The sequence below is a fragment of the Coccinella septempunctata genome, chromosome 1, assembly GCF_907165205.1.
Source record: "Coccinella septempunctata chromosome 1, icCocSept1.1, whole genome shotgun sequence".
NCBI lineage: Eukaryota > Metazoa > Arthropoda > Insecta > Coleoptera > Coccinellidae > Coccinella > Coccinella septempunctata.
Genome location: NC_058189.1, coordinates 16,725,309 through 16,742,333, shown reverse-complemented (window position 1 = coordinate 16,742,333; position 17,025 = coordinate 16,725,309). Strand labels below are relative to the sequence as shown.

Here is a 17,025-nt window from a genome sequence, read left to right as displayed (position 1 = left end):
GTCCTTACTTCGAATCGTAATCGGTAATATAGCACAGCATCAGTAGTACCACAAGCTCACGAGAAGCCCACGACTCGACAGTAATCCACTTTTCCCTATCTTAACTTTATGTCGAGTAAAAATGTGAAAATTGGTATCGAAAATGATCGCTGTTGGTATGGACATTTTGTTGACTGTCGGGTATAATTAGATTGCCGACAACGCCTTTTTGAATGTTGTTCGTAGATTGTGTTATCATTGCAGGTCTCAAAATAATTGAATTTACGTGTTAGTTAGGTACAATAATTTATAGAGCCGTTGAAGTATGTTGCTGATGTGGCAACAGGATAGGCGCACAAAAGTCTGTCGGACTTGTCGGACTGGCGTTAATGCGTTACAAAAATATAAATTATCCGAAAAAAGGACTGCTATAAAAGACTCGTTCATCGGATGATTCCACAGAATACAAGTATCGAGTACCTCATTAACAATTCCACGACGTTTATGAAACTCTCATCTACTTCAATATAAGATATTTAGTTCATTCAAGAATGATTGAGAACTCTAACTAGAACTAACTAGAACGAAGTAAGGTTGGCAATCATGAAATGTCGTTAATGTCATAACGCCGTTGCCACAACTAATCATCAACTAATATCAATTTTTATTACGAAAATGCCGAAAGTGATTGAAAAAAGAGACAGGGTTTCAGGAAATGCTATTTAGAATTCTGGTGCGCTCATTCAAATAGTTGATATTCTAAAATCCACTCTACGTCAGACGGTAGCGAACATATTCAATGTAAGAATTTATATAATGTTTCATCTGAATCTAAACGACTTATATTTCAGCTGAATATTTCCACAATCAGAAAAATTGTGAATGAAGAGGATGACAAAGAATTTCCTTCTATTGGGAGACCCAAAAAAGTGGTGGCATTTGAGAATTTTATGTTTGAGTGAATTAATGCGAAAAGTTTTCTATAGGAAATTCGATAAATGTCATCGTAGAATAAGTTCCCGAAAATGGATTTTTCTATTTTTCATTTGACTTGTCCTATACAATGTAAATGTCTTAAGGTACCAATAAATACCTAATTATTATTATTATATCAACGTATTAAGATGAACAGCCACAAATACGCGCAAGTTGCCCTGTTACTTGTTTATTCATGTGAAATTTTTGTTCAAAGGTGAAGTTCATTTTAACTTGAAACTTCCTTTAATTCCTTTTACTTATATTAATGCAAGATGATTTTTGTTGAAGAATTTAACATTCTTGTAATTATCTGTTAATTCCTTCGGGAGATACCCATTCTCAACCACTGCATCATATGCATTTCATCTTCGGGTTAATATTTTTGAAATCTACAACTGATGTAACGTATTCAAACCAGCCGAAGAAGATAACGAATATTAACTCTCCTCAAGCTAGTGCATATTATGATATTATACTGATCTCTTGTATTTTCCATGCAAATAACTGGATTTGGTATGCCTTCAATCAGTTTGTATAATCTTCAATTATGTTCGTCACATTTTTTCCGAAGAGATTCGACATTGTGATAAAATACGTAATAACAGAAACTTTTACGTAGAACGGGCAACATAGCGTTGATTTAAAACCCAAAAATGTTTTGACAAGCTTCATAACCCCACATTTTCGTACTATACAGAGTGAAATGTGTCAAATTTCCATGGCCAACCGAGTGCTAAAATAAATGTGAATGGAGTATAGTCACAAAAGATCTTCAATAATTTGCAGAACAGAACTGTGTTCATTGCCAGAGACTCCAGAAGGATTGATACACGTTGGTTCAAGTAAGCCTATATCAGGACCACCAAGACAATTAATTATAGGCGAATACTATCCTGCGAATTAGAGGGTCTTATCATCCACCGACGCCATTTTAACCAGGTTGTCCATGTCTTGATGTCTTTTAGGAATATTCGCACATGATTGTACATAATTGAATTAATCATTCATATTAATTATTGTTGTCTGTTAGGTAAGGAATAAAATTGTGAATGGTGAAAATTCTTTCATTTCCTTGGGAGAATCATAGATGCAAAAAAGGATTCAGGCCTGACCTCCTTTTGAATTATTAGAACGTTACAACTGAAACTTATAAATATAACCTAGAAAAGTATTTCAAAAGAGATAATATTCAAATTCATAGTATATTAGTAAACATTCAAAGTTGATATGAACAATTATGTTCCTGTTTCCAATTTATCCGATTAATTGAAGAACATTAGTATACAGTACCTAGTAAAAAATTCAATTTATATTCGATCAGTGCATAGATTCACATATAATAGATCTATAGATAACTGTTTATTCTCAATACCAATCTGAATTTCCGCAACACAAAATCTTAACCTATGAGCTATAATCAACTTAACATCGATTTTCCATAGCCACCCGTGATCTCAACCATTCTTGACTGGACCAATCCCGCTGCTCCTTCTTTTCAATCCAATAAGACTAAGCGTCTCGGCAAGAACATTATGTTAAGAATACAACAAAATAAAATATCTTTTCAGTTGTTAATAATGATATTTTTATTATTGCAAATGAGTTGGGGGTTGATTATTTTCAAATAAAATATTAATAACACTGATAAACAGTATGAATTCTGATAAATACATATTGTATATATACTGAAATTGTCTCAGTAATTACAACTCGTACTCACAACTCTATCGAAAATTCTTTCAGAAATCTTGAACTCGATCGAATTGCTCTGTGGTAACACCACTGGTCCTGCGGAGAGGCATTACGCTAGCAGGGCACCTCAAAGAATTTTTACGCCCTCGTTTTGCTCTCATTTTGCTCCGTTTTGCTCACCACTCAGTTTATTTTGCTCACCTATATACAATGATCTATAGACAATTCAAAGTGCCCTGCTGGTGTAATATTACACCAGCAGAGCACCTCAGCGGATCTTTACAATATTGGTATCATTCGAAAGCTCTCGTTTTGCTCCGTTTTGCTCACCAGTCCGTTCGTTTTGCTCATTTATACTTTACGAGTTCTTGGAGGAGAAAAAAAACTCTGCGTTTTTCTCTTTCCAAATCTGCAACTCGTTTTTTTCTACCTCTCATCATTACCGAGATATAGATAATTTAAAGTGTAAAGTGCTGGTGTAATATTACACCACCAGGGCACTTTGAATTGTCTAAAGCTCTTCGTATATAGGTGAGCAAAATAAACTGAGTGGTGAGCAAAACGAAGCAAAATGAGAGCAAAACGAGGGCATAAAAATCGTAAAAATTCTTTGGGGTGCCCTGCTAGTGTAATGCCGCTCCGCAGGACCAGTGGTGTTAACACAGAGCAATTTGATCGAGTTCAAGATTTCTGAAAGAATTTTCGATGGTGTTATGAGCACGAGTACCTAGTATTTATTGAGGCAATTTCAGTATATTTGCAATATGTATTCATCAGAATTCATACTGTTTACAAGTGTTACTAATATTTTATTTGCATTAGGTATTCCTGATAATTTACCAAGCACCTGTTATAGAATATCTAAAATGAACTCGGGAGTACATCATTGGGGTATTTATTGTACTTAGTACCTACTTGGACACATGGGAAGGAAACACTCCGAATATAGAAATGATGCACGATGGCAAAAGCAAGTGATTTGTTCAAACAACCAGTTAACCCTCTAATATCAAATTCCGCCTTGAGACGGGTTGCATATAAGTGGATACAAAATTATTTCCTGTGAGCAGTTTAGTTCAACTGCCCATGTCCGCCTTCAGTATAGGTTCATTTTTTGAGAACAGGTGTTAATGTAAATCAGTTAACTATTTGCGGAAGAAAGATGTAGATTATACAAGAGCTAACTTGAAATTACATATACGGAAATAATTTCAAAAGAGAAAAAAAAAAACTTGGGCATTAGAGGGTTAAATCACCTCAAAAGAAGATGTAGCAATGATTGCGAAGAAATATTGCAAAAGCCTAGAATATTATTGTTTTTTTTTTAATTGAATAAAATAACTTTTATGTGCATGACTATTGACTTTACTAATATTCCGCAAATTCACACTTTTCGATTTGATGTTGAAAAGTAACCTGAAACGCTAAATCATACCTGCAGATAAAACCCTCTCCTCTTTCCATACACAGTCCTCTACTCTCGCATGGATTTCCTTCACAGGGTCTTCTCTTCTGTTCGCAGGTTGGACCTGAATATCCCTCTTGACAATGGCATTTATAAGCGGTTGAGGTCAGTTCGCAGGTGCCGAACACGCAAGGATCCAGATCGCACTTCGTTAGGGCGCAAAATATTCCTGCAAATATTCAGGAATTATATAAATGGATAATAGTGTTTTGATAAAGGTCCTTCGCAAATGTTTTTGTCAGATTACTATTCGAGAAATATTTGTGAGCTGAAATGTTCCCAATACGCAAAGTGATTCATTGACTTGCATGAATCCACAGGGCGTGTCAAAGGATGAAACACAACTCCAGCAGTTAGTTCATTTTATTTTGGGATGAAAAGTTGCTATTAAAATATATCTAAACAAGAAACCCGTCCTAGAAATAAGGTGTCAATAGTATGGAAATTCAGATATAAGTAGGTATGTCCCCTTCATTCAAACTGCTGCCCCTCGTTTCGTTTTGAATCATTGCTAGCCAATAATATGAAAAAAATCCTTCATTTTTTCAATTCTACCAAAAAAAATCTGTTGAAATGAAAACTCTAATAAAATCATTTCACCCTTTTTCGCCTCAAGGGTAGAGATGTATACCACAGGGAATTTTCAATGAAATTTGTAAATATTGTATTGGCGCTTCTTTTGGATCCATCATATTCCCTGGAACCTGGAAATCTGAAAATGGTCAATATTTGGGAAGTAAAGATAAGTGGAATATTTCCAGTTTGTTGAGCTAGGACAATCGAGTTTATAGAAAAATCTGTTCCTTGGATATAGGGTCTACCGCTACACTTTTTTTTATATAGTCTTTCAAAAGTACCGAAACAGCTGAATATCTCGGATGGAGAGCCTTGAAAGTAATTTCCTAGCTAATTTCTAATTAAAGTCATTTTGTGGTCAAATTTAATTTTAAGAATGCTATTGAATACTATTGAAGCCAAAAATGAAAAGAGCAGAAAAAATCACAGCGTGTGTAATATTGTCGAATGTGTGACGTGTGAATGTGTGTCGAATTTGAGTTCTCTTAACCCAAACTTATTATCGATAAGGTGTTTGGCAAAATATGAGAAGCCAGTCGAGTTAGGGTTAAGAGAACTCAAATGTTCTTTAATGCTGGTTTTGAAGTTCCTCAAAGTTCTCCCTATATAAAACGCGTTACAAGATAATAATAATAATAATAATAATTATGACGTTTATTCGACTAGTAGTTACATCCTATATTGTCACAGAAAAAAGAAAAAAAGAAACAATTTCAGCATATTTACAATTCATTCCATGCATAAGTATATCTACTGTTGAAAAAACATCCCAGATACTTTTCCGAAGACAATTTCAGAAATTGTCTTGTGAGGAAAATTCATGAATCATTATGAAATAAACAAACATTCATACTGTATTTACAAAGGAGTACAAAGAAAAACTAATGATAGAATGTCATTTGTTATGAGCCATGGTTAATTTTTCGTCCTTAAGTATGGATATAAGAATTTTTCAAGTCTATCATTTGGCAAACTTTCCATGTCGGCAGCGAGACAAGCCACTCTTTAATTTTTCCTTGAAGACGTTCATTACAACATTTTTAATTTCAGGCGGTATTTTATTGAATATGAACGGAGCTAGATAGGTATGAGATCTTTGACCTATTGTCCTGTTCGTCCTCGAATGAGTTATCCACGTTCCTCTATTCCTTGTATCATATAGATGATCATTAAAAATTGCAGACACCAAATGTTTTTTCTGATGTATGGATAGCGCAAGGAAAAAAAGTTTTCGCGGGTCCATAACTCCGCTCTCCGCATACAATCTCTCGGTTGGAAAACGAAATGGTCTTCTGAATATTATCTTCAGTAGCCACTTCTGTGTTATCTCAAGCTTCCTCAGGCAACTTTTCGTCACTCCACCCCAGGCCAATATTCCATAATTCAGGTGCGTCTGTGCCAACACAAAATAGATCTTCCTCAGAAGTCCCAACTTGCAAAAATCTCTCAACTTTCTCAATTTTTTGGCCAAATGTTCTATCTGATAGTTCCATCTCAGATGTTTGTCCAGGTATATTCCCAAATATTTGAATTTATCAACAATTTTTATTTCATACGCTTGTCCAGTTCTTGAGAACGATAGCGACCTGAAAGAAGGAAGCCTCACAGATGTTGCAGAGAAAGGCACAAAACATGTTTTTCATAGTTTATGGTCAAGAGTTTGGAATTGAAAAAGTTCACCACTTCAACGAAATCTCTCTCAACCCGTTCCTTCAGCATCTCCCAGGTATCAGCATGGTAAAAAATGGCCGCATCATCAGCAAAAGCAGTCAATTCACCCTCAATATTGATTGTGAAAATTGAATTGAGATTTGCTATAAACAATAGTGGTCCTAAGATCGTTCCTTGAGGCACTCCACATTGGATGGGGGAAGAGGTGCTAAGATGATCTCGAACCTGGACACGTTGACTCCTGCCCGACAAGTAACTCCCAAACCAATCCAAAGCTCGACTTCTAATTCCATATCCTTCTAGTGTTTTCAATAGTTTTTCGTGATTTACGGTATCGAAAGCTTTTTTAAATCGATAAATAGGCATAGGCATGGTTTAGCAGTGTCAAGGGAGCGATATATATTGGCCGTTAGTTGCGCTACAGCATCCTGTGTTGATTTTCCCTTACGAAAACCGAATTGGCCTTCTTTCAAAACTTGGCAGCTTTCCAAAAATTCAGCTGTTCTTTCATGAATGATTTTCCCAAATATTTTTGACAAATTTGACGTGAGGGAAATTGGTCGATAATTGCTTACATCCTTCTTATCTCCCGACTTGTATACCGGCTTGATCAAGCTTTCCTTGAGAATGTCGGGAAAGACACCAGACTCCATTGACGAGTTGACCACATGACAGAGAGGAACCAGAATATTTGAGGCAATGTTCTTCAGCGTATTCGTCGTTATACCATCCAATCCTGGAGCTTTATCTGATTTCAGGGATTTTACAATTTTCAGCATCTCAGTTTCATCTGTTGGTTTCAGAGTTAAATTATTGATGTTCCTGTCGTCCACCACATTGACACTGTTTCGATCAATTTTACCAGCCAAAGCAGGACCAACACTCGAAAAGTATGCATTGAAGGCTTCCACTATGTCCTGATCTTTCTCGAGCAGAACGTTATCATTTATTATGGGCCCAGGTTCTATATTCATCTTTTGTTTACCACCCAGGAAACTCCACAATTTTCTCGGGTCTCCCCATTATTTCATCAATTTGCTTGCATAATAATTTTTTTTCGCATTCGTTATCAGTTTTTCAAGGAGGCTCTTATAAATTCTATATCTATTTATTAGTGTCTGATTCCGTGGACTGGTCCTAATCTGCCTGTAAAATTTATTTTTTTCATTGATAGCCTTGACAATACCTGATGTTATCCATTCTTTGCGTTTTATTTCTTTCTTCTTCTCAACTTTTTTGTATGTATTTTCTGAAATATGAAATTTCAAGATTCTTATGAACGTTTCAGTGGAGACATTTGGGTTTTGTTCTTCCAGTAACAAACGCCAATCTTGACTAGCCAACGCGGCATTAAGTTTGGGATAATTTATGAAGCCCCTTGATTTTCTGTACTCTTTTGATTTCTCCAATGAATTTCTTATGAATAGCATTATTGGGTAGTGGTCAGTTAGATCATAGTGAAAAACTGATGCCTGGTAGTCTTCCCTCGGCACTTCCGTTTTGATGAAAATATGATCAAGACATGTAGCGCTCTCTGGTCTTGTTACTGTATTTATTAGTGATGTATAACCATACTCGGTCAAGATATTATGATATTCCTCATCCAAATCATTATCAGACAATAAGTCGAAATTTGTATCACCTATTATTATATTAATATTTTTGTTTTGTCCATTTCCAGTAAGAAACTCTTGAAGACATCTGTTGAATGCATCCTTCAATATATCATGTGGTCTGTAGACCGCAACCAAGCTCATAGAACAACCCTCGTAAAATGCCTCGATCTGAATCACACTCAGCAAATCAATAGTTACAATATGATGAACAAAATTTATATTCTCTCCTATATAGATAGCTACCCCATCATTTTGATTCACACTACCATAATTATATACCAAACTATACCCCGGAATTTCAAACAATGATATATCCTGAATTTTCCAGGTCTCTGTTAGAACGATAAAATCGTAAGAACGCTCTATTTGGCTCAAAGCAATCTTCAGGCAATCTAAGTTTTTATTTAGACTACGAATATTAACATGAAATATGCTAACATTGAAGTCATTTTCTAATTTAATAAAATTATTCACATCTTGAACACTTAAAAAACATCTATTGGATAATAGATAACCTATATCGTTCCTATCAAAATCATTTAGGTATATAATTATCCAGAATTAATCAAATATGCTCAAAACATTATAGTCTGTCCTGTCCTCAACTCTTTTCATTTGTATTTTATACAGGGGACACTCCTTATCAAGCGCAGAATGACATACATCGAAATCGGTTCTATATTTGGTATTACTTTGAATACAATTAATGCAACAATTCTCTTCAGACTTACAAGTTTCATAATCATGTGATCCTGAGCACTTGGAGCACACAGGAGGTCCATTGTATTTGCAGTCATTCATCTTATGGTTGAACGAGTAGCACTTGAAACACCTCGTCACTCTCAAGTTCTCCCAAACAGAGCACCGCTGGAGTCCCAAGTAGATTTTACCCACAGAAATAAGCAGCTTTTTATATGCTGATCCGTTACATTCTATTATTCCAGATTGTGATGTTTTGTGTTTATTCATTTTCAGTGAGACTAGTTTAATCTCATCTGCCTCATTCAGAAAATGGTTCTGATTTTTCATGGCTTCAACGATATCACCTGACTGGAAATCCTTTTCTATATTCGACAAAAATATACTAGGTCTTCGCATTTGTGATTCTTTGATATCGTAATTTTGTCCCATTTTAGTAATTAATACAAGAATTTCAAGAAAGTTAGTAAACTCCGCTACGATCCATAGGTGCAACCACATCTTTGTTATTCACTAGTTTATTGTCCAAGCTTTCATTGGATTTGGATGATATCTTTACAAAGGGTATTTTCAATTCTTGTAACGCTTTTTATATAGGAGGAACTTTCAGGAATTTTTAAACCTGCATTATAGAACATTTGAGTTGTAACCCAAACTCGACTGGCGTCTTATATTTTGAAATATTTACCGATGCGTCCGGTTAGGCGCTTGGAGTACTGTATATCTTTTTATACAGTATTCCTTCTTTTTGTAATGTCTTATATTTTGCCTAACACCTCATCGACACCGGTCACACATTCGACACAAACACAAATTTCATAGAATTACACCTAGCAAAGAAGGGTTGGACAGTTTGGAAAGTAGGGCTTATAAAAAATCGTAGTATTGTATTTTGAATAAACTATTTGGTTATGACTTTGCACCCGTCTATTCTTCATTGCTCTGAATGAGTTAAGACCTATTATGTGCCAATTGTGTTTAAATTAGTAAATTCTTAGAATTTTATTTTAATTATAGATTACTGTCGTGCTTTCCTTGTTCTGATGACGAGTTTGAACATATTTCTGTTCTACCTGCTTTTTACTTCTTAATTTATATGTCGCCTCAGTATTCAGTTTGTTATTTGATGAACATATTTGAACTCTCTTTGTCTTTTTGTTCAATTCGTTTTTCCTAGACGCCATTTTATTGTATCAAGATTGTTCTATATATAACAGAAATTTGAAATTAATAGTGTTGTTCATTTTTAATTTAAGACCCTATGCGACTAATGTATACTCTTTTTAGCTTTTTGACTTGAAAATGAGACTATATTGAAAGTCTCGAAACCATAGTAGTCTTTAATATCTAATAAAGATTGTGGGACATAGGCCTTTTTCCTCTTCGTTCAACTCTTTTAGCCCCCATTTGAACCCACTGCGGATCTTGAGCTCGAGATTGTTTCATTGAATGGAAAGCAAAGAGAATTTTCACTTAGGTGATAAATTACCCTGCAATTATAGTGTGATCAGATTCTTGATGAAGAATCTATTATCGAATTGGTCCTGATAGCTTGATAATGTGTACAACACGAGATTTCTTCAACAAATGGGGAGCGACAAAAAATTCACTTTAAAATATCTTGAAAGTATTGTGTAACAAATTCTTTATGAACATTCGATTAGCTATCTGCTGGATTCTGTAAGTTCAGCGGTAAATATGTATATATAACAGATCCAATTTATTTGAATGTATATAAGGAAAACCCACAGTGGGTTAATGGAGAACCTGAAATTTTGATGGGATCAGATTTTGGATAAACATTGGATTAGCTTCTGAGCTCTGCTAGCTTAACATTGAGCAACTTCTTCAAAAATTGGGGAGCAAACATTTTTCACTACTGTTAATATATACAGGGTTAGAACTATTTAGAGGAGGACTACGGGAATATTGAAAACCGTTAAAAATACAGGGTGGCTTTAATTTCAAAAAAAGTAGTACAACATTATAATCGCTCTATAGGATTATGACTACAAACCGAATTTCGTGTAGTTATCTCCAAAAACAAATGGGTTGTAAAGAAAGAAAGATAATCTTGATTTTCAGTTTTTTCGAGATATCTCAGGAACCATCAGAGATATTTTGGAACTGTTCACACAAACACACTCATCCTTAAATAACGCAAATTTTTGGAAATTGAGCCACGCTGTATTTCTAACGATTTTCGATATCCCCGTAGTCCCCCTCTAAATAGTTCTAAGCCTGTATATTGTACAATTAGACTATATCAATAAGTTACGGTAATTCTCCTCGAATATTCGCAACTCGTAAATGCTTAAATGTTGTATGTGTTGCCTATATGTCATGTTTTGATATCTTTGCTTTTGAATATTTATCATATATCTAACACATGTTGAAAAACGTTCTCGAATATTCATTTTTGGCATTCCTGAAATCATTTCTGATACTCTTAATAGCTTGTGCGTAAAAAGGGTTATTTGTCGAATATTCCTGTGAGAATCCAAGTCTTGGGATTAGGATTATCGTCTTTCTTTTCGATATAGCTAATTTTATTGTTGGGGTGGCAATATTACCCTTGTGGGGATTGAAAACATACTTGTGCTACGAAGAGTATTCACCTTGAAAGGGCACCGAGTGAGTTTGTTTTTCTTTTACTTGATTTAGATCTTAATTTTTTTTTGTGTTCGTATTGTATGACTTTTTCCTTACTACATATATTTCTGCCTTCTTATTTCTTTCTGTTCTGGACTATACAAATTTCTGCCGATTTTGGATCGTCCCATTTTGAACCGAACATTGGAAATAAAATTCACGTACCTATTTTCCATCTGTAGAGAATTAAAAACATTTATGGATTGGTTGGGGTACCGAATTGGTAATTTTTTCAATTTTATTCCTGGTATGTATAGAGATTTTTTCTGATATTGACGCCACAAGAGGCCATTTGTGGAAAGTGGAAATATTTTTCATGTCTTTCATATTATATTTATTAAATAAATTGTAATAGCCTTCTGATATAATAAGTTGAATTTATTGTTGTCACATTCATTCAGGAAATTTCAGTATTTATATTTCATTCTACATTGATAAACTTTTTTATAATTGAAGAAAATTCAAAGAGACAATATCTCAGATTATACAGAGATATTATTTTCAAACAATAAATGAAGTTATAATTTTTTTCGATTGAAATAAGTTCCCCAATACTTTGTCATAACTAGGTCTATTCCTGCATTTGCGACCAAAGAAGTATCTGTATCATATCAAGAATCATCATATGAAAAATAACAAAAAAAATTGTTTACTTTTTCTCATCCCGAATATCTTGAATTAAACTCAATCCAATCATTATAAAACATTCGAATATTCAGGAAGAGGAATAATCAAAATATAATATCAGTTTACTACTGGGAAAGACTTAAGTTACCTGATATTTTTCAACAATCCATCTTAATATTGGAGTTATCCAGTGTGTAAATGAAGTAGGTAACCTAAGGTAACCTAACTTGCAATAATATTTCGATTTCTTTTAGGTACAAATCAGCAATTGAGTAATGCCATATCAGCTTTTAATAATAGACTTGTATACAGTCAAATATAAGAAGGAAGACAATTTGAACATCTAAATAAATTAAAATAATGTTATTAGTTGCTGTTAATTATGTTGGTAATAAATAAACGTTCAAGTAAATTTTTTCTCAGTAACTCTAGAATAAATAAGGTTAGAATTAGGTATGTGTTCTTCACGGTTATTTGTGTTATTTAATCTATTATGAAAAACTGAAAAATATACAGGGTACGAATTAAAATATTATGTTTATGAGGTATTTTGGAGTAACGAATCACCCTGTATATTTATAATCTAGTTATGCAGATAGCCTGAATTATTTAAAAATACTTTTTTCTTGTAAACCTGAAAGAAATCGAAAAATCAGCAAGTTTCGTTACTTTATTTACAGGGTATCCCAAATTGCTTGATTTTGTTTGTTTCTGGTACTCCTAGACTAGATAAGTAAAATCTTTGAAAAGGGTCCTGGGCTCGATTTTCGTGAAAAGTCCATAACTGAAAACCGTTTCACGATATATTCATTTGTCTTGAAGATATGACCAAATTTTGATATTTTCTCGATTTCGAAAATGTGCCGCATCTTCTTTATTCACGAAAATATCTGAAAACGGTGAAAACTTTCTTCAGGCACTTATTCATTGGAAATACGATACCATATTCAACTTCATTTTATCTATTGTACTAAGTGTGGAAAAAAAAAACAACTTCGTTATTTTAAATACGAATGCATTCTTTTTTTGACCTCATATCATCCAAAAAAAAATAACTTTTCAAAAATATATATATATAGGTCGATATATCACTTTCTTACTAAAGGCAAAATCACCATTTTAGTAAAATTTGAATTTTTGATAGAATTCTATGAAACCATTGACCCCAAAATTGTGCACTCACAATAAATCTCCATCTCTATGATACGAATTGAAACAAATTGACGTTTATCGGAAAATCAAGCGTTGATTCCTCGATCAAGAATATTGCAATGTTCTTGGGTATGGAATAATGATGCCTAATTCAGAAGGAGATTTTTTCTTTGCTGTGATCAATTTCGTGAAATCTTAAACTAAATCTCCAATTGAAAAAATTTCATCATTTGAGAAAAATCAAAGCAATGAGGTCTGCAATTATCTTTCATTTGCAGTAGTTGTGAAAACGGAAGATCAAATTTTAATATCCTTAGGAACTCTCTCAGAAACATTTTTTCATTGAAAGAACGAAGGGTTCAAGACAATATTCTGTTGAATTCTTCAATTGATTTATATCATTTAAAATTACCTGTGAAATGTCCAGCACATTCGCAGTATCTCCTGTCCTCCTTACTGATACATTTTCCGCCCTGCCTGCAAGGATTAGGACTGCAAGATTCCACTTCGTTCTTGAACTTCAGTATCTTCGTTTTGAACTCTTCATCCGGCTGTATTTTTATACTTCCATTCAAGCTGATGCCGCTGTTTCTTCCACTGATTTGTCTGAGGTGTATTGTGTTAAAGAAAGAGGTAATTTCTAATCTGTTAATCGGAATTATAGCATTCGGGGTAGGTGGATCGTAGCAAAGTTTCCAAATAGTTCCATTCCTATCAGCATAGTTATCGTAAATTTCCAATAGACCGTTATCCTCGTAACATTCGGTATTGGTAAGCTTAAGATGATAAAGCTCGAGCGAAATTACGAATCCTAAGGGTGCTATGAAGTGTTGCATAAAATCCACTTTGGTCTGGGGACTTTCCGGATAATTCAAATGCAGTAATATACCCGAAGTATCGTTATGGAGGAAAACATTCTTCTCTTCCTGTAATATATTCACCATTTTATAATGTGCTTTGAAACCGATTGCTCCAGTTTTCACCCCAGAATGAAGCCTTATCTGCATAGTTTCGTCATACGAGAGGAAACTACCTTCCGTTAGAAGATTAGGAATTGAGAATGGACGAAAAAAATCCATGTCACTTCCAAGTCGCATTTCTAAAAAAGTTTTCCCAGCTGCTTTGGAGTTTTCTTCATCGAGGGTTTCGCCCATATCAATTTTTAAAAACTCGAACCAGACTTTGTGCCCATAGGGTGCTTGCATGATTAAGGTACAGTTCAAATTTGGCAATAAAAAATCTGGATAGTTGGGACTTGTTACGAAGCCTTCTTTGGCAGTGAGCGTTTGCATGGGACAGAATGTAACATCTACAGAATGCCATTTCAATGAAAACCCCGAGCCAGATATCGAATAATCTGAATGGAATTTCAAAATGATCTGATTTGTTTCTGAAACATAATCGAATCGATGCATATCCACGTCATGACTTCCACACAGTTTTATTGCATTACTTGTTTCTTTACCATTTCCGTGTAAACTCCTCAAGTCAATATAGTCGTAGAGGCATTCCATTTGTGCTTCAACGTCTATTCTTTCAAATTTGATTACTAGTCTGGTTCTTTTTGGTCCGATAATTGCTATAGTCATATCCAAATTATTGTAATAGTTTCCAGGGTAATTCGGTGAAGTTATCGTTCCTTCTGAGCCGTTAACAGTTCTGTTGAAGTTGATACCAACACCTGGTTCTAGATTGGCACGTTTACAGATATAACCGCCGATGGAGTTGCATCTTTTAGATTTCCAATAGAGACCACTGGGCAGCGTTGGTGTTGGTGATGGCGTCCACTGAACACCTAAACATTTGGCAGTTTCGTTTCCTTTCCTCAGGTTTTCCAATGGTTTCTGATCTGGCAGCCATCCAACATATTCTACTCGACTGTTATCTATCCACGAAAACCCCGAGGTTTTTTCAAGTTTGCCCCCAAGCCAGTAAAGAGAACTGGTGCGATATTCAGGCGTTTTTCGTAGATAACTAATGACAAAGCGTTCTTCGTCAGCTGACAATACAGACGCGAGATTAGCTTTGATGCCCTCACATATATGCTGAGCAGTACTCCACGTCACTTCAGGATAAGTAACAAAGAGATAACAGGAGTTGTTAAAGATGTGATGTCGATCATCTGCGCATTGCACCACTGAAACAGAAAAAAGCATAAAAATAGGCTTTCTGTTCTCTGGAAGTTGTCATTTTGAGTAAATGCAATTTTTCGTTTTACTTCAACTCAATTCATTTCAACGAACACAATCATCAGAAATAATATTTTCGAATCTTTCATTAAACTTTTCATATACCGGTTTATCAATTTGGAATAATATGATTAAGTATATTGAAATAATTTATAATTGATATAAGGGATTTTGAATAAATTCGGACTTTGAAGAATTGAAGTCTGATGTCATATATAGCATGGACCTCGAAGATATAAATATTTTTGTATTTAATGCTTATCGACGAACATATTTTCAATTGAGTTTTATTCGGAGTAGGTACGCTTAAAGATACAGACAAGAATAAAAAGAAGATTTGAAATATACACTAAATTTCATGTAACACTAATGATATCGTTTCACTCGAATATTTTATTTGAGTTGGGGATATCCGAATTTGCCCTCCCTAAGATTTTGATAGAATTGAGTTGATCGTTTATTCTATGATAAGAGCCAATTAACTTGTAAGAATGACTTCTGTAATATCCGCCTTGAATTATCTTGTATCTGTATCAATATTTTCAATATTATGGTGAGCCATTTGAGTTTATGATCTGACATGTATACAGGATGCTATACGTAAAACACGCAATTTGTATTTGCAACTCATACAGTCGAATTTTCGAATACCCTTCTGACCCTCCAATTTGGTTGTAGGTACCTACATAATATGTCCATCTAAAATTTGGTATAAATTTTATTAGCTCTTCCTTATCTCCTTACCATTTAAAGCTATGCATTTGACTTTTTTGAGAGGGAAAGCAGTGGCACGTAATTTCAAGAGTCTTTTCATTTTGAGGACTCTCAGCCGCTATAAACCAATGGTATCATTTCAGAGAACTATTCACCCAAAAGTTAAGCCGCTGCTGTATATGAGGTCTTCTTTGTGCCATAATAGAAAAATCATAACCTATTACATTGTAGTTAAAAAAATATGTATTGGTCAGTAAGAACGTCGACGCCTTACCGTCTTTTTTTTGATCTCCACATTCTTCCTTTCACACACGGACTTATGTAAAGCACTTTGGCTATTCCAGTTTCGGAATATTTTTTTTATAGGTTGGTTGAAAGCTATGTTGCCTTCAAGTCCCATTCGTTTTTTATTGTATCATTTCTTATATGGTCTTTTCTTGAGAATCCTAATGATTTCATTATCGCTTTTATCTCGACTACTTCTACCCTTTTCTTATATTTCTCTGGAGTTCTCTTCGTGTCTGCTCCTTATAATAGGGTACTTTTAATCTATTGAAAATTTAACAATGCACCCTCCAATCTTGCTTCTTTCCACGCTCCTGACTAATCCGAATCTCAACTGAAACTAGGAGTTTGGAAAGGTGATGACGTAGAACGTGGCAAGGTCAAGCTCTTCAGCAGTGGCGTAGCCATAACCAATGTTTTATAAAGAAGGTAATTTGAAATAATTCCAAATTTTCTGTGAAAACGTTGCTTATTTAATGACTGAGATACTAGAAGTACGGAAGATACTTTCACGAGTTAGTTGAGAAGTAAATTATTTAAATTTATGGTAGCTACTCCAATGCGCAACAGTGTTACGTAGTGGAGATACTGGAGGGATCCGAGTACCTATTTCCGATCTATTGCACCTGCTTTGCTATATCTTCTTGAAGCGAAACATACCGCAAGTTCTTGGTACTCTGACAACAGCTGATTGACCAGCACTCCACACGCTGGGATTTGAAATCTCAGA

The 17,025-nt window shown here is 34.5% G+C and overlaps 1 protein-coding gene across 2 annotated transcripts in view; it reads right to left on the bottom strand.

Moving 5' to 3' along the window:
- Window positions 1–15,339, bottom strand: part of LOC123322609 — a 37,636-nt gene extending 22,297 nt beyond the window's left edge. For both annotated transcript variants that reach the window (XM_044910563.1, XM_044910564.1), the window contains exons 1-2: window positions 13,520–15,339; window positions 4,085–4,283 (exon numbers count right to left, since the gene is read on the bottom strand). In XM_044910563.1, coding sequence (XP_044766498.1) covers window positions 4,085–4,283; window positions 13,520–15,263 — 1,943 coding nt within the window. In that variant the 5' untranslated portion in view covers window positions 15,264–15,339. The remainder of the gene's footprint in view (window positions 1–4,084; window positions 4,284–13,519) is intronic.
- Between the last annotated feature and the right edge of the window lie 1,686 nt (window positions 15,340–17,025).